We start from the raw sequence: 22,800 nt of genomic DNA on the forward strand, positions 1-22,800 counted from the left end.
CAAACAACCATCTCAACTCCACGCAAAGCCGCCAAAAACGCTGCAGGCCAAATTAGCAACATCAATTTGAAAAATCAATTCGTTCTTGCCGTCAAGCTGGTGTTATTCCGGCCCCTTTTCCTTGGAATACAACCCTTGACAAAGTACGTTTTTTCCCCTAAATCTCTTTCTATGGTTGCTCTGGTTGCTGGCAAGGCACAGCAGCGGTCTGCCCTCCAGAGCGCGCCAATAAATCGCTCATCTCGACCACACCACTCAGTAACTGACATACTTTTTTAATTCTACGTCTGAGATTTATGCAAAACGTTTTAGGAAAAATGACACATAACCACTTGAAAGAACTATTTTCTCGTAGTGAGTCATCAAGTCCATTCACCTTCGCCCCAGCTCATTGTCCAATGAATACTAAAACTGCACTCTACTCTTGACAACAGCTGCTAGTGGCAAAAACCAGCTACATTTGTCAGCTGCTGCTCCTAGACAAAGTGAAGCTTTCAAGCGTCTGGGACAGGCAAGTTTGGTTTCGTCGTCCATTTTCAAATCCGCACCTTCCACTCCCAATCAGCCATCTACCGTCGCATAGACCGCCGCACATTCTACCCCGGGCTCTCGCATCTCCTTCACCCCACAGCGTGCCCCAGGTACTCAGAGTCAAATGGCAGCTGCTTTGCAAGGCCTTGGAATTGCCTCCCAACTTTTGTCAGCTGTAGATACCCATTGTCCCCCAACTGCCACTTGCCCCTTACCAACTCCTACCCCCTTGACTCCCCTCCAAGGCCCTCACAAGCCTGGCACCAAGCGCAAAAGCAATGAGAACCTTCCCATCCCTCCTGGACCGCATCCTAACCTCCCACCCTCTGCACCACCTTTTCAAATGATCAATCAGATGAACCAGAAGGCCCGCCCCCCTCATCGGCAAAGCAGCGCATTCAATGTTCTCACGCGCAACACTCTAGTCATCTCATTCCCCTTCAAAGCGTTTTATGTGATAGAGATATGCTGTAGTTAAAATGGGGAAATCTACACTAGTACACCCTTTGATCAATCTGAGTTGTTGCTGCTTTCACTAGTGTCTGAATCATCTGAGATGGGATTTTTACTTGATCCTTGTCCAAACTGTTTCTCAATGAACTTCTCGATGTGATTGTTGCTAAAACCGGCCTTTTTGAGATCTGTCATACACGCAATTCGAACTCAAACAAGCTCTGCCTCTGCGTGGGCTCATCTGACTTGAGCGTCTGATTCTTCAATATGCAATTGGTGTTTGTCGATCTTGATGCACTTCTTCTCTTGAGAAGATTCCAATGCCAATCGATTTGTCTCACAACACTCCTTGAATTGAAGGGACTTGGCGCGAAAGTCATTGCTCTCACTGATTGCTTTTTCAAGTCCTTGTGGGAGGCTCGCTGTCACCAAGAGTTCTCAATCAGTTCAATTCCAAACCAGCAAAGAATGTGCTAGCATACCTTTCCTGTTTTTGTATGATGCCTTGCACTTCAAGGAAGAGTCAGGCCCAGGAGACGATGGTTCATCAACATCAACCGTTTGGTTTGTGGCAAGCGGTACCTTGATTGGGCTGGTCTCCTCTTTGTCTTGATCCAATCCAAGCAAGTCGGGAACCAAGCCCTTTTTCGAGTTGACCAATGCCTTGGGCTTAGTACAAGTTTGATCTCCCATGACTTCATCCAATTATTAATAGTATTTACTGATCTTGAGTACTGCAGCTGAATGAAGCATAATCAATCTGATGCTTCATTGTGAGAATAGCAAGACTTTAAGGTTTATTTCATCTTTGAGTCAGCTCATAGCGATCTACATGAGAGGAGAAAAAGATAGAAAGGAAAAACAGGGTTGAGGTGTACCTTTAAGGGCAGTGGTAGGAGAAACAAGTATATGAGAACAAGATGAGAGAAAAGAAGCACAAGAAAGCGGTCTGAGAATAACAAGGTTGCGGTACGAGGTCGTCGCAGAACTGTCAATGATAACAAGTGAAAAAGAGCTGGTTTATAGCAGCTGACAATGTGAGTGAGTCAATGGGTAGCGGTTGAGTCAATGGGAAAGGGATATGTGGAAATGTGAGCTTATGGATGGAATGGAACGACTGAGGAAAGAAAGCCGGAACAAAGAGAGAGTTAGCGCTCCTTTTATAGGGCTTTCATGCAGCAGGACAGGTTTTGCTCTGTTGCCACGTACCAGAGCTTAGTTGCGGTTACAACAGCCCAGTCCAAGTGAACTTCGCGGCGGTTTGATCTCGACCGGTTTGGAACTTCTCGCTCATGTTCTCGTTGTCTGTATGACAAGGTAAACAAGGAGGGTTTCAGGGTTAGTTTTCCTGGACTGGTTCATCAGGGTCGGCTCTGAGGTTTCACGACCTGGTTTAGTCTGAGGAAGGGGGGTTGCTTCTGACTTACGGTTGATGATTTGTTCCGAGGAGTTGGTGTGGCTGCTGATAGAGGCGCCGGGATCTTGGTTTGGTTCAGCTGTGTCAGGCTGGACTGGACCTGTGACAGAGCTGATCGGGCCCGGGCCTGAATCTTGACAGGCTGCCGTGCTTCGTGCTTCAGAGCAGGAAGCAGAGAGGCTCGTTGCTACTCCGATGAGTTCCTTCAAAGCAGCAAAGATTTTGCTGCGGCCAACGGGTTTCGTCAGGAAGTCGGCCGAGTTGTTGGCGGATGAGACGTACTTGAGTTTGATGGTTTGGTTTTGGATTAGCTTGCGCACAAAATGGAGTCGGAGATCCATGTGTTTTGTGCGGAAGCTGTTCTGGCTGGTTTGACTTAGCGCAAGGTCGATAGCGCCCCGATTGTCCACGTGAATGATAGAAGTTTGACGATCACTGATCAGGAGTACCTCTGTCATGAGGTTGCTAAGCCAACCAACCTCCTTGCTGGCGTCCGTCAAGGCTTTGTATTCCGCCTTGGTCGAAGAGAGCGAGACCGTACATTGCTTGGTCGATTTCCAGGAGACAAGGTGACCGTTCCAAGATACAGTGAAACCGGTGTGGGAACGTCGAGAGTCCGGGCAGTTACCCCAGTCGGCGTCCACAGAGGCGTAGAGGGGGCTTGGCGATTTGATTTGGAAAGCAAGACCACGTCCTGATGATCCTTTGAGGTACCGGAACACCTGTATGGCGGCGGTGTAGTGAGAAAGTCCCGGATTTTCAAGAAACTGAGATAGCTTGCTTACAGCGAACGCGATATTGGGTCGAGTGAGAACACTGAGATAGTTGAGGGAGCCAATCAGGGCTCTGTAATTGACATTGAGTGGTGCAAGGAGCTCGATGTCTTGAGGGGTTGCTTTGGAAAGGTGTCTCTTGGGATTGAGCGGGCATGAGGAGTTGGGAAGGCGATCAACATCAAACTCAATGATTTTGCGTTTGACGTATTGAGCCTGATGGAGAACAAAGCCGTTTTCAACTCGATCGAGCTTCATTCCGAGGAGAAAGGAGGCTGCTCCCAGGTATTTGATGGAAAATTCTTGGGAGATCTGTTCTTTGAAGTGTTTGGGGTCGCTACCAACGATGATAAGATTGTCCACATGGGAGAAGATCCAGAGCGGACTGGGATCCATCCTCCAGAAAACACACGGATCTGCAAGGGATATGGTAAATCCAATGCTGATGAGGAATGTGCTCAATCTCTTGTACCAGGCGAGCGATGCTTGCTTGAGGCCGTAGATAGCTTTCTTGAGGAGTAGTACAATGTTTTCCTCAGATTTGTAGCCGGGGGGTGGAAGCATGTACACGGTTTCGTCAAGGTTGCATGTAAGGAATGCGCTCTTGACGTCGAGCTGGTGGATCAGGAGATTGTTGGAGACGGTGTGAGAGAGAAGAACTCGGAGGGAGGTCGGTTTGCCAGTGGGGGCATACTTCATTTCGAAATTGAGACCGTAGGTTTGTTGGAAACCTTGAACACATATGCGGGCCTTGTATTCGGTGACTTGATTATCGGCGCCGAGTTTTTTCTTGTATGCCCATGTAGAGGGTATGGCGGCATGAGAAGGAAGTCGCGGGATCTCGGTCCAGACTTGGTGTTTGTGCATGTTGCGGATTTCCTTTGCCTCAACAGATTTCCATTGCTCGTGATCAACGCAACGCATGGCCTGGAAGTGGTTGCCAGGTTCAACCGTAGTAGCGGAGTATGAAGTGGCTGCTCGTCGAGAGTGTCGGATGATGTTGAATGGGTCAATGCTGCTGCTGACCTGTGTGGGATGAGGTCCGAGTCGCAGAACAAGGCGCTGTTGAGGGACTAGGGACCGACCAGGAGATACAGGGTCGTCAATTTCCATGGGACTTGGCAGGTCTGAGTCGGAGTCTGACACATCGTCTGGTGTGGCCTCCGAGTTGGTCGAGTCACTAGCTAGATTGTCTTCATCACTGTCGATGGAGGACAAAGGAAGGGGATGGGCGCCGGAGAAGTCGGGTAGAGGATCGTTGGGAGAAAAGTGCGGACTAGGGTTGAGAGCCGATAGGGATGGAAACACGGATTCATCAAAATATGCGTTTCTCGTTTCGATGATTTTCTTATCCTCCAGCCGCACGAAGCGATAAGAAGAGTAGTCGTTTGTGTAACCAATCAGAACTCCTTCCCACGAGATAGGATCAAATTTTGTTGTCCTTGAGTGGCTGGGCTTGATAACCCAGGTCTTACAACCAAAGGGGCGGAAGACAGACATGTTTGGTGGTTTGCCAAACATGAGTTTGATTGGGCTGACTTTCCCCTTCCCAAGGGAAGGGAGGCAGTTGGTGATTGCCATGGCAGTAAGAGCCGCCTCCCCCCACCATTCCTTTGCAAGACAAGACTGCACCATCATGCAGCGAGCCATGTTGATGATGGTTTTGTTGGCGCGCTCTGCCATGCCGTTATGCTGGGGGGTGTACGGGGGCAAAACGTTGTGTTGAATTCCGCTTTGTTTGAGGACATCGGAGAGAAGGCGGTTGCAGAATTCGCCACCTCCGTCGGAGATGAACTTTTTGATGTTGTTACCAGTCTGATGTTCAAAGAATGTTTTGAAGTCAAGAATGGCGGCGGTTGCATCGGATTTCTTTTTGAGTAGAGTGACGCAGATGAAACCGGTGTGTTGGTCGACAAGGGTGAGAAAATACCGGGAACCAGCATTGGTAGAAGGGTTGATTGGACCGACCAAATCACCATGAACGACTTCGAGGGAGTGAGTTGTTTTGTCGAAGTGTCCTTTGAAAGGAGCTCGACTGATTTTGCCCTTCATGCAGGGATCGCAGCAAGCCGAGTTGACAAGAGATGAGTCCGAGACGGCCTCTTTTATCCGAGCTATCCCAGCGTGACCCAGTCGTGAGTGCCATGTCATGAAGGGGGTGGTCGGCGCAGAATGCGTTGTTGAGGTGATAAGCGTGGTGCAGATTGGAATAGGACCAATGCTAGTCAAGACTTGATCAAGGATACCGTTGCGCAGGTGACAGGTGAACGTGCCTGAGCCGTTGAGATTGATGGTGCATACGTCCTCTTCGCGAGATATGGTAGCAGAATCTTGAAGAAAACACCCCATCAATAGAAGAGGCCGAGTCAAACCAGGGACGTAAAGGGAGTCCTTGAGTAGGAGGATTTTACCGTTGGAGTCGAAGATTTGAGCGGTCCCGGTCCCGGTAGCTGCAAGGTCAATGGAGTCCTTTCCAGTGCTGATGGGAGTGTTGCAGCTTGTTGAGTCCCGAAAAAGGAGAGACTGTTGAACATGTGGTGGGAAGCGCCAGAATCAAGTACGGCCGGGAGAAAAGCTGGAATCATGGTGAACACGCTTGCTGTGGTGACATTGGCAAAAGCAGGTCGCTCAAACCTAGAAGATGGTTGGCCCGATTCTGGTGGTGCCGTTGCAGCCGTGTTATGTTGTGCTGGTTTAGCGTTAGGGTCTCGTATGGGTCGCAGTTCGGGGTGAATAGCCCAACACTTGTCTTCAGGATGATGCGCGAGAGGGTTGTGTGATTGCTTGCATCTTGACGGGGGTCTAGTGCAAGTGCTGAGGGCTGTGGCAGTTCTTTCCTCCGGAGCTTTGCGTTTAGATGGCTGGTCCTCTTCTGCTATGTCTTTGAGTCGATCCATCAGAAGCTCGTGATTAGTGTTCAGCTCAGGATGCATAACAAAAGAGTCGGTAAGGGAGCGACGGGTAAGGCTGAGTTTAGCAATTACAATTCCACAAATGTCGCGACTAGCCATGGGGTGGCCAATTGAAGCGAAGTTCAAGAGGCACCGTTCGATGTCGTCTAGGAACGTGAGCATATTACCCTCGTATTTGACGTTTTGCCATGCAGTAGTGCATCTGATAAATCAGGTGGTGGTGTGTCTGGCAAAGCGATCCGTGATTTTCTTCCAAAGTAAGTATCCACTGTCTTCATTGTTGTCATTGACTAGGCCGACAAAGAGTCGGTCCAAGATTTTCATGGAGATGACGCTCGCAGTATTGTTTAATTGCTTCTTGAGCGCTCTGGCGGGATTGGCGCCGGGATCGTTGATGACTGCATTCCATAATTCTTTGTTCTTCATGAAGGTTTTCATGCGGCGCGCCCAAAGGGGATATTTGGAGTCCCCTTCGAGGGTGGGAAGGCATGCAAGTTCTTCTTTGGATGCGATGGAGGTTGCCATATCGTCGCTGCCCTTGTGTCTTGAAAATCGAGGTGGGTCCAAGTGAGAGTTCGAGACTGTAAATCTGTGAGAATAGCAAGACTTTAAGGTTTATTTCATCTTTGAGTCAGCTCATAGCGATCTACATGAGAGGAGAAAAAGATAGAAAGGAAAAACAGGGTTGAGGTGTACCTTTAAGGGCAGTGGTAGGAGAAACAAGTATATGAGAACAAGATGAGAGAAAAGAAGCACGAGAAAGCGGTCTGAGAATAACAAGGTTGCGGTACAAGGTCGTCTCAGAACTGTCAATGATAACAAGTGAAAAAGAGCTGGTTTATAGCAGCTGACGATGTGAGTGAGTCAATGGGTAGCGGTTGAGTCAATGGGAAAGGGATATGTGGAAATGTGAGCTTATGGATGGAATGGAACGACTGAGGAAAGAAAGCCGGAACAAAGAGAGAGTTAGCGCTCCTTTTATAGGGCTTTCATGCAGCAGGACAGGTTTTGCTCTGTTTCCACGTACCAGAGATTAGTTGCGGTTACAACAGCCCAGTCCAAGTGAACAGGGACGTGGTCGCGGCGGTTTGATCTCAACCGGTTTGGAACTTCTCGCTCATGTTCTCGTTGTCTGTATGACAAGGTAAACAAGGAGGGTTTCAGGGTTAGTTTTCCTGGACTGGTTCATCAGGGTCGGTTCTGAGGTTTCACAAACTGGTTTAGTCTGAGGAAGGGGGGTTGCTTCTGACTTACGTGTGATGATTTGTTCCGAGGAGTTGGTGTGGCTGCTGATAGAGGCGCCGGGATCTTGGTTTGGTTCAGCTGTGTCAGGCTGGGCTGGACCTGTGACAGAGCTGATCGGGCCCGGGCCTGAATCTTGACATTCATGAGATCTTGTGAGGAATGTGAATGGGACATACCTCTTACGTTGTTGGTCCCATTTGCAATGTCTTCATCCAAGACGCCTGAGCCGGTGTTATTAAGCCAGTCGCTAGCCTTACAGTAATTCTCTTGGAGCTCTTGAATCTTTGTTTGGATATCTTTGTTGTTACGGTGATCAATACCACCAACGGTGCAACAAGACAAGACAAGAAAATACCATTGTATATTTGTGTCTTGTCTTGCCGGGGCAATACACTGTCTCCCAAAACGTATTTATTGTCTTGTATGCCTGAGACAATACAGAATTTTTGTCTCACAAGAGACACTGGATGTAAGGACGCAACGTGGCAATAGTGAAGCGATTGGCTCAGGCGGCGGTGGCGGCGAACCCACGGGCTCAGGATTTGACGGCCAACTGGACACATCTGGCCGCGGTGGGGGTCCATCCAATTTCTAGTCGCGGTAGCATCCATTTTGAAACTGGTAATGTTGATGCTCATCCTGTCAACAACGCCTTGGAATGTCGCCTTCTGAATTCTGCTTCTCCCCCTCAGACTTCTCTTTGTCAGGCCCGTCTTCCACCGAGTCCTCCCACCAAACATTGCCATCGCCCATCCCCCTACTGACCTGTACTTGTCCACCGAGTCACCCCACCAGCTCACCACACCTCAGCAGCCAGCACCACCTATCCCTGCGGGTACCTCTCTTGACCAATCTACATGAGACCCAGACTTGTCTCCCTGCCTGTCCTTGCCCTCTTGCTCCGCGCCGTTCGCCCTCTTTCTCCGCGCCGTTGGCATCCAACGGCCAAACGCACAGCAGACCTGGCGCATGAAGCTTGCCCGTTCCAGCCCCCTCTCCGATCTGCTAGATACAAACGCCAAACCGCTACACTTCTTTTCTTCCTCAGAGGGGCCAATGCACCAGGAAAAAAAAATAGTCACTTGATGGCAAGTGACATGATGCAGCTTTGGTTTCTGCTCCAGAGCTACTCCAGCGCTGCTCCAAGTCTGCTCCACCAGCACTTGTAGAGCTTGCAGGACTGCACCAGAGCACTCAATGTGGCACAGTCAGCTGATCCTAATTTTTTCCCAGGAACAGCTGATGCTCATCATAAGCTGAGCAGTAGGCATTGACTGAGCCTGGGCCAAAGCTGAGCATTTTCTGAGCCTGGGCCACAGCTGAGCATTGGATATTCCAAGCCTGAAACAAATCCAAGTGTCAGCTGGACCAATAATATTCCAAATCTTAGCATCAGCTTAGCCAACAATGGTCCAAAGCTGAGCATCATCTTGGAAAAGGCTTGTGCAGAGCTTAGGATCAGCTAGGACAATACTGTTCCAAAGATTAACACCAGCTGGGCCAAAAATTTTCAAAAGCTGAGCATTGGCTGAGCCAATGCTGGTACAAAGCTGAGCATTGGCTGAGCCAATGCTGGTACAAAGCTGAGCATTGGCTGAGCCAAGGCTGTTCCAAAGCTGAGTATCAGATTTTTTGAGACTATTCAAAAGATTAATATCACCTGAGCAAAGGCTGTTCCACAGCTGAGCATCAGCTGAGCCAAGGCTGGTCCACAGCTGAGCATCTGCTGAGCCAAGGCTGGTCCACAGCTGAGCATCAGCTGAGCCAAGGCTGGTCCACATCCGAGCATTGTCTTAGCCAAGGTTGGTCCACAGCTGAGCATCAGCTGAGCCAAGGCTGGTCCACAGATGAGCATAAGCTGTTACAGGAGTGGTCAGACTCAGAATCTGAGCATTGGCTGGGCCAATATTTATCCAAAGCTGAAAATCAGCTGAGCCAATACTGGTCCAAAGCTGAGCATTGGCTGGGCCAATCATAGTTCTAATCTGAGTCTAAGCTGAGCAATGACTGGAATAAAGCTGAAAATAAGCTGGGCCAGGACTGGTTCTGATCTGGGCAACAAAGCTGAGCATGAGCTGGGCACCAAAGCTGAGCATAAGCTGGGAGCTAAAGCTGAGTATCAGCTGACCAGAAATGGGGATCAGTGGTGCCCAGCAAAAACTGAGGATCTCCTGTGGAAATTCTTAAAGTGGTTAGATGGTGGGTAGATGGTGGGTAGATGATGGGTAGATGGTGGGTAGATGGTGGGTAGCCCGCTGGAGCTGGCATGATGTCACTTGTCATCAAGTGACTATTTTTTTTTCCTGGTGATGGGGTCCCTCTGGGGAAGAGAAAACACCACGCCCAACACGACCTCTACAAATCCAACAGCACTCTTTGCCCTGCCCGTCCTCACCCTCTTGCTCTGCGCCGTCAGCATCCAACAGCCAAATACACAGCAGGCCTGGCGCAGGAAGCTCGCCCGCTCCAGCCGCCTCTTTGATATGCTAAATGCCAACACCAAACTGCTACGCTTCTTTTCTTCCTCAGAGGGGTCAATGGGGTCCCTCTGGGGAAGAGAAAACACCATACCTGCCCCCGCACCCAGCGCGACCTCAACTGATGCTGCCTTGTATGGAGGCAAATGTTGGCTGTGAGTAGGGAGCCTTAGGCTGCCCAGATCAAGCCTGAGGAGGCCATAGTTGGTTGCAATGCCAAACATCTGCCAACCGATAATCTCGGATCCCTCTGTCATTTTCTTATCTTACCTCCCTGAACAGGGAAGTGAATATGATGAAAGCAGTACATTGACGCGGAAATTGAGAAAAAAAGATAAATAGCGACAGGGGCAGATGAGATGTAAGACCATAAAACTGATATCAGTTTGTCGTGGTTTTGATCATGGCCTTTTTGGCTTTCTTGTTTGCCCTCTGCTGATCGGCCAGAGTGATGATCTCCTGAGCAGTCTCAAAAGCCCCGTCTGGCTTAATTCCTTGAGTTAGCCATTGGTGAGAGCTGACACAGCGTTCAATTGTCTTTGCTGCGAGACTTCCTCGGTCGCTCCTGCACGTGTCTGCTGCTGCCGAGAAGCACCTCTCAACACTTGCAGAGGTTGCGCAGCAAGCCAGATAATCCCTAGCTAAGAGCGCCAAGGTTGGAAACTCGTGGCAATGTTCCTGAAACGGAAAGCAAGATGGATGAAAATTAGCAAGAGAATTAAATGAGCTCCGGTGATGTTTTTTTACTCACCTTCCACCAGTCCAAACTCCCGTTTGCTTGAGATGGGGGCAGCCGGTGCATACCACCAAGATATACAGTTAGCTCGTCTGACAAAGGAACCTCTTCTGCATTTGGAAAGAAGTCAAATTCGTGATTTATAGCCCGTTGACTTCCGTCTGATTTATCGGGTTGTTTTGGTGGTGCAAGCTCTTCTGAGGTCACAGTTGCGTCAATTTCAGCTTTCCTGCTTTTGAACAGATCTCTGAGTAATTCTCTCGTGTAGTCATAGCGGCTGGGAAACCATGCCTGGAAGATCAAAAGTCGGAAGCATGGGTTAAGAGCTGTTGCAATCAGGATAGCGTCACATTCAAGAGCCTCGTCAAGATAGGTATCTGTTTTTATCAGCATCTTCCTGAGCATTGCCTTGATTTCAGGGTTGCTTGCAGTTGCAATCTTCTTGTTGATGAAATTCTTCATGTAATAGTATTCAGAGATGATCAAGCACCCTGACGAGGAGTCACCTTCCATTTTCTTGGTGAGGAAATAAAACTCCTATCAAACCATACCAAAATGTCAGCTTGCGCTCGGACAACAAACACGACCAAAGTAATTTTGCACTTAGACTCACACTGAAAGTCTCATTCAAATTATTGACTATCTATGCGAGCTTGATATGCACGATCCCTGCTTTGGAACTTGATGTTCCAGCGGATTCCGTATCCAGCAATGAGGCTGGGCCCGTTGCAATCAAGTTTCTTGCACCAGGTTGTGAACTCAAATCACTTCGAAGATGATGAAGTTATCCGCTGAACAATAAAATCAACCTTTGTCAAGATTTCATCAATATTGGTAGGATTTTCAAGCGGTTGAGGGGTTTCTTCATTGTTGTTGGAGTAGTTGGCTGCCAAGGGATTGTCATCAACTTCCCCTGCCAACACTACATCCTCCGTCACAAAGGTATCATTTGGTTTGACCTCTTCGGATTCTTCATCAATTGTTGATAGACCAGGGACAAAACCAAGAGTGCTTTCTTGTGAATCAAGCAATCCTTCGCTTGAGATTCGAAGGGCCTGGAGTCCCGCATTGAGAATAAGAGCTATCTTATGACAGATGCACCTTATGTGGTTTTCTTTAAGATTAAGATAGACCCCAGGCTTCTTGTTGATGAGCCGGTCAACTTCGGCTGCCATCGTGAAGTTATTTGAACCTGAATCAGTTGTCTGGGCTAATATGTATTCACAAGTGAAATCAAGGATGTCAGTTTGTTTGTTGATCAATGAATCAGATGTTAGTGAAACTTATCTTATTTTTGAGTTTAGACTTTGACAAAATGTTGGCAAATGGAAGTGCCAAAAGCTTCCCCCGATGATTTGATGCAATATATTTCATGCCGAGATGAATGATCTTGAACGTCCAATCAACTGTAATGTAAGCGGCGGAGATTCCCATGAAAGCATGTCGGTTACCTTTAGTGGTCCAGATGTCGTGAATCAAGGTTATTTTTGAGCTAAGATTCTGGAAATATCAACATAATCAGTCACAATGCAATTAAGAAAGCATGAAATACAAAAGATAATATGTACTTGAAGGGTTGTCATAACTTTGTTCTGTAGATTCAAGTAAAGCCAATGAGCTTCGGTTGCAGCCCACGTTTGAGAGTAGAGGTCAACCCCGTGTTGAACATAGTTGAAAGCAACCCATAGCAGAAAGTCCTCGATCCGACTCCAGGGCAATGAGAACCGGACAAGCCACATGACAAGAAGCTGATTGAAAATACCTGGCTCAAAAGACTTATTCTTCAGATATTGTGTCATAGTGCCTTGTTGATGAGTCACATCTAGCTTATCGAGATCCCTCGCGGTCAGTGGAAGCTTGCAGCCTTCAGAGATGGAATTGGATCGTCCAGAGCAAGAAGAACGGTCGCGAGTCCCATCACGATGCTTAGTGAGATTGCAGAAGGTGCCAGCACTTTTCTTGCAAACATTTGTGCACCACTTGCACTTGAACATTTGTTTTTCTCCAACGTCTTCTTCATCTTCATGGAACGGTTCATCAAAATATTTTGTGATGTGATTGAAGCAGCTTTGTTTCTTCGGACCCTTTGTCTTGAACTTAGAGTTTGCCTCGTCAGTGTCCTGCTTATGATCTAGGGCATCAGGTTCAGATTTGGATTCACGGGCAACAGTTTTATTCTTCTTTTTTTCTTTAGAAGTGGTGAGGTTGGAGACCGGCGTTTGCAAGGTTGCTTACGCTTGCTAGCTTGAGACAACTGAAGGCTGGGATTGGTTGAAAGCAAAATTTGAGTCTGTGATTCAACTTAAATTTTGCTTTCAACCAATCCCATCGGAATACCACTACTATTGACAACCATGATTCAGGTGATGGAGTCTGTGATTCAACTTCATCACCTGAATCATGGTTGTCAATAGTAGTGGTATTCCGATGGGACCGCCTCTGAGTCTGAGCTATTGATCAACAAGAATCTTGGCTTGTTCAAACAAAATCTGGGTTTATTTGTACAGGGGTGATGATCCGAGTTGACTGGCGCGAGGGTGGTTGAGTAGGAGTTTGACAACGTGAACCTGAAGATCGAGCCATTGCAGTGAATTGATTTTTGTGAGTTGGGCTTTGGTGGGGAGCAGTTAGTTGGTTGATGTTGGTTGGGTGGCTGCCTGTTGGATCTGTTTGACTCATGAACTCGACTTCAAAGGGACACTTAACGGAGTTGATCCCCGAGACACACTAGGACATCTTGATATTCATGCCGGATTGTCTCGGCATACCTGATACAGCTTTGGCAATAATTAGGTCTTGTCTTGCCTGGGCAGGACAGAAGGCCATCAATGTGATACCTGGTATCGTCTCTGCAAGCCAATACCAATAAATGGTATAGGCTGACATTGCAAGACAATACAAGTCTGATACATATACATGTCTTGTCTCTGTTTCAGCGTTGATACCACGTTCTTTCATGATTGCTACAACTTCACTCGCTAAAGCCTCCTTGTTCAAGCCTTTCTTCTTATTGCCTCGCCAACGAACATAGTTTCCATCTTCACGTAACCAATCAAGGAGAATTCGAATGCTTGAAAATCCGTCCACGGTGTCCTTTTCCCAGCTGATGGGAGGCCTTTTCTTGGTTGTTGGAGCTGAACGTGGAGCCGGAGTGGGAGCTGGAGCCGGAGTTACTGTGGTCTTCTTTGTCTGGCTGGCTGAGGGGTTGGTTGAGTTCTTTTTCTTCCTGGGAGGCATGTTGAAAATAACCAATCTGTGGAGGTGAGTGGATGGAAGATTATTTCAGTTTTGGGTCCAAGATCGGTGACTTGAAGAGGTTGGAGGAAGGAGTTTCAGGAAAATCACTGTTTCCTGCTTCAGGAAGGGGTTCCTGCAGCCCCGCTTCAAGAAGGAAATCCGCAGTTCAGGAAAAAATTCAGGCCCTTTTTTTTCCTGAATTTGGTCTCCTGAATTGCTTCCTGCACGCGCGAGATTCAACTTTGAACCCCCCCCAATGAATGACCAAGCCCCACTCAACACAAATGATTTCTTGTCTGGTTGATCCGGGCAACGGTGAAATACATGTATTGTAACACCATTACAGTTAGGGTTCTCAAAGTTAAAAACATATCATGACATGGCATACTGCCATAAACCCCTTTTTTGCTGGGAAAAATTTTACAGCTTTTGAAAGTCCCTGAAAGCCAGGTTTTGTGTTTTCATGGTATCCAGCATGTTAAGTAACTTTCAGAAAGTGTAGCATAATGATACACCAATACAGAAAATGCCAAAAACTGTGGGGGCCCAATTTGCATATGAATTCAGACAAGGTAATGAACCCATATGTACCACATTATCTTTCCACTGGCTTCTGGTAGTCAGCTGATATGAGACAAACACTCAGAACTTTATTGATCAGTACACTGCGTTGGGTCAACTTTTACCAACCTGAGTATCTGATGCTTCATGCAGAGTATTACCTTTGAACTGTCTGCTTGGTGCTTCTGTTTTACCAGTTGGGTTGCTCACCCTGACTGGTAAAGCTTAAACAATACCTTGCCAGTAACAAGTCAGAATTGAAGAAACTGTATGTTTTACCTAAAAACGTACATTTCAATATTTGTGCAAGTTCAATTTAGCTGAGCACCTCTCCACGTGCCAGAGCAAGTGGCAATCAGGACCACCCACGGCGGACGGGTACTGGGTCCTTTTTCAACAAAACCAGCACCCATGCCCATACCCTCACCCGTCTAGGCGGGTCCCGGTGGTGATTGTGAAGTGTACCTGCTGCCACTTGGAGAGCTAAAACTCCTAAACCCTCTCAATGACTAGGGAGATTTAACTTGCCTTATGGCCAGTACCAGCAATGGAGAAAGTGCATACACTCTCCCAAGGGGCGCTACTGGCCAAAATGAGAGTGTGTATGCCCTATCTCAATCACTGGTACTGGCCATTGTGATGGAGAGAGCAAGCATACACTCTCCCATGAGCCAGTAATGGCCATGAGAGAGTTCTGAATCAATTTTTGGCCAGTACTGGCCCTTGGGAGTATATGTTCTCTCTTGATTGCCAGTACTGTCCATTGAGAGAGTGAAGCACAGCCACAACAGTGTGTTAATGAGTCAAATATAACTGTTCTGAAGTTCTGGTGTGTCCTCAGGATCAAGATACACAGGCGCACACTCAAGCTCATCAAGACCTCAGGAAGCCTCAAGATCTTCAAGATTCTCCAATTTCTCAGTTTCTTTTCTTTCCTTTTTCTTTTTCTTCATCCCTTGTCATTTTCCTATTTTTCATCTTATATATTCACCCCCTTTATTTTGTCTTTATTTATTTTCTTGCTCTCTTCATTCCTCATGTGTTGTGTCCTGTTTGTTTGCTTCCAATTTTTCTCATGTTTTCAGGGGGTGGGTTGGTTTGTTGTTTGAGTGTTGTTTCTGTCTCTCCTCTCTCATCTCAGTCGTAAGCACGCGGCGGGAAGGAGGGCTTGTTGCGCAGCATATCACAGACCCTGATTTTAAGTTTGGCCAAAACTTAGACAAAGGATCCACATGGTATTCATCTCTGATCCAAAATAAAGATATCAGGATCCTGGAAGACCCCTATAAATGGGTGGCATGTAAAATCCTGAATTTTGCCTAAATTCACACATTGGGGGGGGGGGGGGCTGGGGAATGGGTTCTTTTGGCTGATTCATACATTTTCATGTGTATTCTTGAGCTTAATTAATCCACCCAGGGGTCCCAAAAACCGCAATTTTAAGCGGGGAATTTGCAGGTTTTAGCCAACTTACCTGAACTTCATTAGAAATTCATAAATTTATGTGGTGTTTCATGTGTACCCTTTTGGGTTTCAAAGCCAATTCATACCATTGTTCAAAAAAATGCAAAAAATCATACATTTTCATGCCACTCATTTTTCGGGGGTTTCCAGGGTCGTAAGATATCATCACGTTTTGAGCTTATTGATCCAGATTGTGTTGATCCTGCCCCACATTCTTCTGAGTTCCTCCCATTCTGATCACTTCCCTCCCAATATGGTGATTCCTTGGATGATTTCTCTTCAATTCTTCCCTCTGAATTCCTATCTAACCAAAACCGCCAAGGGTATTCCAAACCCCTTGATCACCCCCCCCCCCCCCCCCCCCCCCATCTGGGATCACATCTTTTGATCCACATCTGCCTCTTTTCTCAGCACCAGCAACATCCCCTCAACTGACTGTTGCAGCTCAGTTCTGACAGGAGTCCATATTTGGTCCCCTGAGCTGGTATCAAACCAGCAACCTCAAGATTTAAAGTCTTGCCTCAGGATTTTGAGACAGACTTGTGGTCTTTAGTGGGCTTCTTTTCTTATTTTTATTCTACTTCCCCAATTCCCTTTGCTAGTGCAACATACTCCTGTGTAACTTCCATTCTGGCTCTGCTCACGTCAACCTCATTTTTTTGCACAGTTGCTGTGCATCATGCACAGTGACTGTGCATTGAAGCTTGGCCAAAGGCAATCTATGACAAAGGTTTGAGTTCCATCACCAGATTCCTTAGAGCTCTCACATGATCATTCTAAATGCATAATGGAGGACTTCCCGTCAATCTGGGAACCCCTTCCAGACCCAGATCTGAGCCAAATTTTGCAGGGAAATTTAGGCTTTGAGACTCTGGGAGGCTCTCAGATTGCTCCCAGATTGCGACGGGAAGTCCTCCAATGGAGGACTTCCCGCCAATCTGGAAACCCAGATTTTCCCAGATTTCGCAGGGAAATCTAGGCAGATCTAGGATTTGGGACAATTGAGCCCAGATTTCCCCGCAAAATCTGAGTTCCCAGATTGACGGGAAGTCCTCCAATATCTGGGAGGCCCCCAGAACCGACAGGAAGCCGCCCAATATGATTTGGCAGGCAAAAAAAAACTGATACAAATACATTGATTGACCAGTACAGTAAGGCATACATATCACAAACAATAGATAAATAATAAAGCATCAATAAACTACCGCACCGGAACGTCTTCTTGAATGAAACTATTTGTACATAAATTTCCCAAAACTGCAATTTCCAACCTTCACTAGTCGTACAGTGATATGCATATACACATATGTCAAAAAGATAAGCTTATTGACAAAAAATGAAGTGCTGATGAATTGATCGAGGTGGTTTCGACTAGAAAATGGATAAGAATCTTCTAATCAATCGCTTGAATAACTAGTTGTCGCTTGTAACAGAGCCAGAGGGATTTGATTGAGCGGTGTTCTGAGTGATCCCGTAGGCAGCATCCATCCGCCTCCGTTCAAGCAAGTCTTCCTCTCCAACATACTGCCCTTGCGCCTCATCTTCGGTGGATCGTGCTTCGCCAGGGGCATAAGTGCTACTTAACTCGAGTGGCCTGAAATGGTCTTCCGGGGATGTCATCGGCGGGAGGCCAAAACCTGCTTCTTCGCGTCTGCGATGGAGCAAATCGTGATGATCGTCGAGTACGTTTCCTTCTTTCCGACTAAACAGAATTGCCGCAGGCGCCGTGGGCAGAATGGGAGGCGTGACGATAGCGGCTGCCGAAGCGACGTTGAAATCGACCAAGGCTTTCGGGGTGGGTCTATCGAGTGTGGACGGAGGCTTTCCAGAGGTTGGAGTCACCAGATTGATTTCGGTGGATGCTCCGGATTGGCCCTGTGAGATCCGCAGAGCTGGGAGTATTGGCCGCTGGGTTGGCGAGGTAGAGAGCGCACTCCCGAGACCGCTTGAAGACCTGATTGGTTTGGTGTTCCACACACGCGGCGAGGGAGAGGCCGACCGTGAGCCGGATTCAGCACGTGGTCGGAGTCGTGGTGTGAAGGTCAATGCTTCATCATCGTACGATTCGAATAAGGGCTTCGGATGGGGCTTGGGGATTGGCGCCGCAATGCTTGTTGAGGGCACTTGGAGCGATGTGGGCTTCACTTGCATTCGGGCATCGTGTTTTTGAAACGCCGACAAAATGAAATCTGCAGTCAAATCAAAAGCTGTGCTGACTTCAGGTAGCAGGGACAGCATCTGGGCGAATCCATGACTCCAACCTTCAAAAATCCTAGCAACAGAGAAATCATTCCTTGAATGAGGAGAACCAAGCGGACTAAAAACGCATAGTGTACGCACCGCATTTGCACCCAATCTGCTTCCTCCTCCTCCAAGATCGGATCTAGTTTTCTTGGCGGAGTGCAGTCGGGGTCAACATTCCCCTTCTGGAGCTTCACTAAAGCCTCTCTTTTGCGCTGTTGTTTGGCTTCTCTGATTTTCCCAGCTATGATGACAGTGTCGTCCACAAAGGGGTCTTTTTCACCGCACACAAGATAAACTGGAGGGAACCTAGCCAAAATAGAGGAAGGCGTGAAGATGGGCGAAATGTGGTGATCCTTGGTAAGATCTGGTGCATTACGAGGTCCGACATAACAGATTGCCATGCAGCGCATCTATATACCAAATGGACAGATGCGAGTGTCAGTAAGCCTACTTTGGAACTTTCATCGATCAAAACTGAAGCGCAATTACCATTGATGGACTGATGATTCTATCGTTGAAGAAGCCAGTTCTACTGGTCATTGTCAAATGAGTTCCAAATGCCTTTCTCTGAGCCCGAGTCTGAGGAAGTGGTAAGGCTGCGTTGTCACTTTCAGGGGGCGCGAGGTTATGCTGCTCAGTGTCCAGTGAAGCTCCGAATTTCGAAAACTCCTCCTCGTGAAAAAGTACTCTCTCCCCCAACGATTTTTCATTGTCACCGCTCGGAGAAACGCAAGTCAATTCCTCGCCCAACCCACCCTGATCTTCATCGAATGTGTTTGAAGTCTCGACTGCGGTCAGCTTCAATTCGACATCCGAAAGGCTTCGCTCGACCCTAGGCGTCAACGCTCGTTTCCAAGTAGCCACCATGCTAGGCAAGTTCGCGATACTTTTGCGAAACTTCTTTTTCATACCTCGGCTAGTCAGTTCCCCGTCATGATGAGCTCGGTCGTCGACGACACTGAGTGGACTTTTGTGATTCAGGTGGCTCTTTGCTTCTAGAATACCATCAGGTAAGTTAGACGAGGAGTTGCCTCTTCTGAGAATTCTCAGGTTCTCCGGCGACATCCACGACGTGAAGTTGAAATCCAAAGCCGCATACAGCCAAAGAATACCCACTGGTAGGGGAAGTGAGTGGAAAGGCGAATCGGGAGTTGATTCAAGAATTGAAATGATCATTGCAGCTGACAAATTGGCGCCCCTGTGTTGATTCAAATACTCGATGATGAATACACGATCGATGGCAAGAAAAGTCCATGACATTAATTGAAAGGTTACTTACGCCGAATCTCCTGTGAGGACAACGTCCACAGTATCTCTGCCCATGCCGATGACCCTTCCCTTTGATTCCTGGATTATGCGGTAAACATCCATACATTCGTGGATTGCGTATGGAAAGGGGTATTCTGGCGCTTTACAATAATCAATTGACAGGATGGGGACACCGGTCTTGATCGCCCATTGAATGATTCTTTCTTCATGATGCGCAGGGCTATCGACAGAAGAAAGCGGGTGAAAATGTAAGTTTTCATAAAATCGAGGCGACTTTTCATGTATATATTAGTAGCGTACCTCATGGCGATGAAACCACCGCCAGGAACATCTAGAATAAGGTTTTTGGTTCGGACAAGTTCTAGATCAGAGCGAGAGGAATACAGCCAGCAAGTGATCGGCTTTGAGTACTTGGAACCTGAGGGTCTGGGAAAGATGAATTTGCGTTTGATCGGTATCGAGGGGCGATGTGAGCGAGTAAAGAATTCGATGATTGGGTTCGTAGTTTTCTCCCAGGTGATGCGCAAAACTTCGACCTTAATTGAAATAAAAATAATAATTACAATCAATCTAGGCCTAGAAGCGGTTTTAAGATCGAAGTCGTGGCAAATTGCATGTAATCATGTCCCACTTGAGTGAGGAATTCCATGTGAATGGAATCCTTTTTTTTTCAATGAAAGATCTATAGGGGATAAAAGAAAACTTACAGTGGGTATGGCACGGTACCTCCTTAGTTTTTCATCAGCTTCGTTGGCGTAAATCAAATAATAACCACTGAAGAGAACACTGAGAAGATCTCGAAGCCATTTCAGTGGGATCGGCGCAGCGGTCGCGAAGCCAGCGTCAAGTGCCGTGTTGATCCATGTCGCACGATAAAAACCTCTAGAATAAAGCCTTGCTAGTGGCTCTGGAGCTGAAAACCAGATTGACAACACCATCAGTCATCCATTCATGGGTTCATTCGATCCACTCAGCCCCGCGTGTCAATTCAGCTCACCGGCAAGGCCGACCAGAGTGTCCCAATGACGTATACCATAGAGACAAGTAAGCAGGGTGACCGAAATCTGCCACGGGGTGAATCTTTCTGTGAAGGGATGGGAGGAAAGCAAACAAATAAGTGAGCGGTGGAGAATGAATGGGAAGATAAGAGGGGTTGCTTAACTGAATCTACTGTTCAACGCTTTTACTCCAGCCGGACCTCCAGGATCGCCGGATCGCAGCCTCCATGCCCAGAAGAGCAGGACCAGAATGACCTGAGTCCTTCTCCAAGAGGGAGACGGTCGACCGAGCAGATGGTCGATCATCTATCCGGAGCGGCTTCGGTGTAATTGGTTGATTTATTGATGGATACCTCTTGAGGGCTGGGGCAATTCGTTGAAGGGCAGTTCCGGCGGAGGTGGAGAAGGTCAACAGCTTGAAGAGTGGTGCAACTGCTGTCGGTGGAGATCGATGGTCAAGGAAATTTGGAATACAGGGATCCGATTACATAAGCTGGATCTCCATGGATCTTCAACAAACTCATTTGAGTGCACGTGAAAGACCCTTTCAGACCCAGCCACCGCAAGACGATTTCAACCCTCCTTCCGCTTTGTTTCACGCACAAGCAATCATCCGTAATTAATGTCTGCAAATTGCTGAGCACGAAGCTCTCAAGAGTCAAGACGCCAGCTGTCGAGCAACAAGCCCTGTCGAGGGCTTCTACCGAGGTTACCCGAATCCACACACAACGGAGCCAGAGTTCATCCAATTATGTATTTGTGGCAGTTGTTGATGTTCACCTGCAACTATATGCCCCTTTTCAAAATGGGTAAAAGAGGAGCTCAGTGAGTCGTCGAAGAACTCACATTGCAGTAACAGCTGTCTAAGGGCATAACGCCCTCAAAGGTGGTAAACTCTTAAATCAGAGCAGTCACACATTAGAGCAGCAGCGGAATGCCAGATTGTCCATGCAGTACCCGCTGGTAGTGCAGAAACGAGGCTTTCCCGGCGGTGGAGAAACTATCAACTGTCCAAATGTCTAACACCAATACAAAGGACTCACACCGAGGCTAACTGTTCTTAGAAGACACAATTGCGCTGAAGTTCTGAGATCGATTCTTGGTAGCTTACCGGGAGTGAAGCAGGAGGTGGGCCGAGTCCAAGACACGGCAGTAGAGTAGACGACGGACTGCGCTTGGGCGCGCCGGGACAAAACCCTGCGCGCCTCGCAGCCCGGGTGCGCAGCCGGAAGATGCAAACCTAGTTAGGCAGAGGCCAACCGGTATCGGCTAGAAACGGAAGCCATACCGATACCCTCAGCCTAGACGCCGTCACTCGATCCGCCGACTCTCGCAGGGATAAATTTCGCCCAGACCGTTTATTAACAATCTCAGAGAACTAGGGCACTAACACGATGTTCAACTCCATACTTAATATTGCAGAAACATCAGCAGCGGTCATGGCAGCACGAGGAAGAACGGACCAAGACGCAGAAGCACCGGCACCTGGGGAGACTGAACCAGCTCAAGTGCAAGGCGCAACCGGAGAGTTGGAGGATACACTAACGGCGGAGAAGTCGGGGAACGACCCACCGAACAAGAAAACCGCGGCACAGAAAAAGACGAAGAAAGTCACGGCGCCGAAGGAACCAGCGAGAAGAGTCGCGACCAGGTCTACCTCCAAGATCCCGGAAGACCAACGTGGCCCGGCGGAAGCAGAGGATGATGTAGAAAGGGTAGTGGATAGATGGAGAGAAGGGGAAGGGGAATTGGGAGGAGAGACTGGGCATCCCGGGCATCAAAAAGGAACAGGTAAGCAATCTCGGCCGACTAGAAAGGTCCTCGAGGAATGCCATCCAGGAATGCCAACCGTGGAATGCCAACAAGGAATGCCAACCAAGGAAGCGGGCTGAAATTTTATGTATTCTTGTTGATCGTATAGTCGATGACCCGGTGGACGCTGACGAAGCAGCAGTGGAAGTGGGGGCAAACGGGGGAAAGATCGTGCTGAGGATGGCAATGTTGGACGTCATCAAACAAGCTAAAACAGCGGCGGCGGCCGGGAGGAAGGATGAAGCCTTAATGTTCTACCAAATATGCGCTGGCTTAGGAGGGACAGTCGTTGTCGACCCAGCAAACAGCACAGTAGCGGCCTCGCAAAAGAACGTGGTCACAGGTAGACTGGCTGGAACACTCCCCGTTGAACAACCGACACCATCAACAACCCATTCCATACCAAGACTCAAGGTCCCCGTCCCCCCACTGCAAAGCCCCGCGAGGATAAGAGACCACGACGAAATGATGTCGAATGCCCAACAAACGGACGGTGGGGTGATATTCAACGATTCCGCTGTCCCAACGAACGACGACCTCGGGTTCACACCCTTTTTCGAACGGAATCTAGTGGCGTTCAGGGCACCACTTCCCCTCACGATATTCAACCAAGAATGGCAGGACAAGGCGATCTTGTATTGCGCCGATAAGAGAAGCAAATCAGAAGAGTC

General features: G+C 48.0%; 1 protein-coding gene across 1 annotated transcript; it reads right to left on the reverse strand.

Annotated features, from left to right (window-relative positions):
- Positions 1-17,219: 17,219 nt before the first annotated feature.
- On the reverse strand, positions 17,220-20,623 carry PtA15_2A830 (uncharacterized protein; the record flags this gene model as incomplete). The annotated part of the gene is made up of 8 exons (XM_053166891.1): positions 17,220-18,078; positions 18,147-18,460; positions 18,540-19,248; positions 19,330-19,539; positions 19,620-19,855; positions 20,027-20,232; positions 20,317-20,403; positions 20,482-20,623. 8 exons carry the CDS (start codon positions 20,621-20,623, stop codon positions 17,220-17,222), a joined length of 2,763 nt encoding a protein of 920 aa, XP_053018068.1.
- Positions 20,624-22,800: the final 2,177 nt, after the last annotated feature.

This window comes from Puccinia triticina, chromosome 2A (assembly GCF_026914185.1).
Source record: "Puccinia triticina chromosome 2A, complete sequence".
NCBI classification, from domain to species: Eukaryota; Fungi; Basidiomycota; class Pucciniomycetes; order Pucciniales; family Pucciniaceae; genus Puccinia; species Puccinia triticina.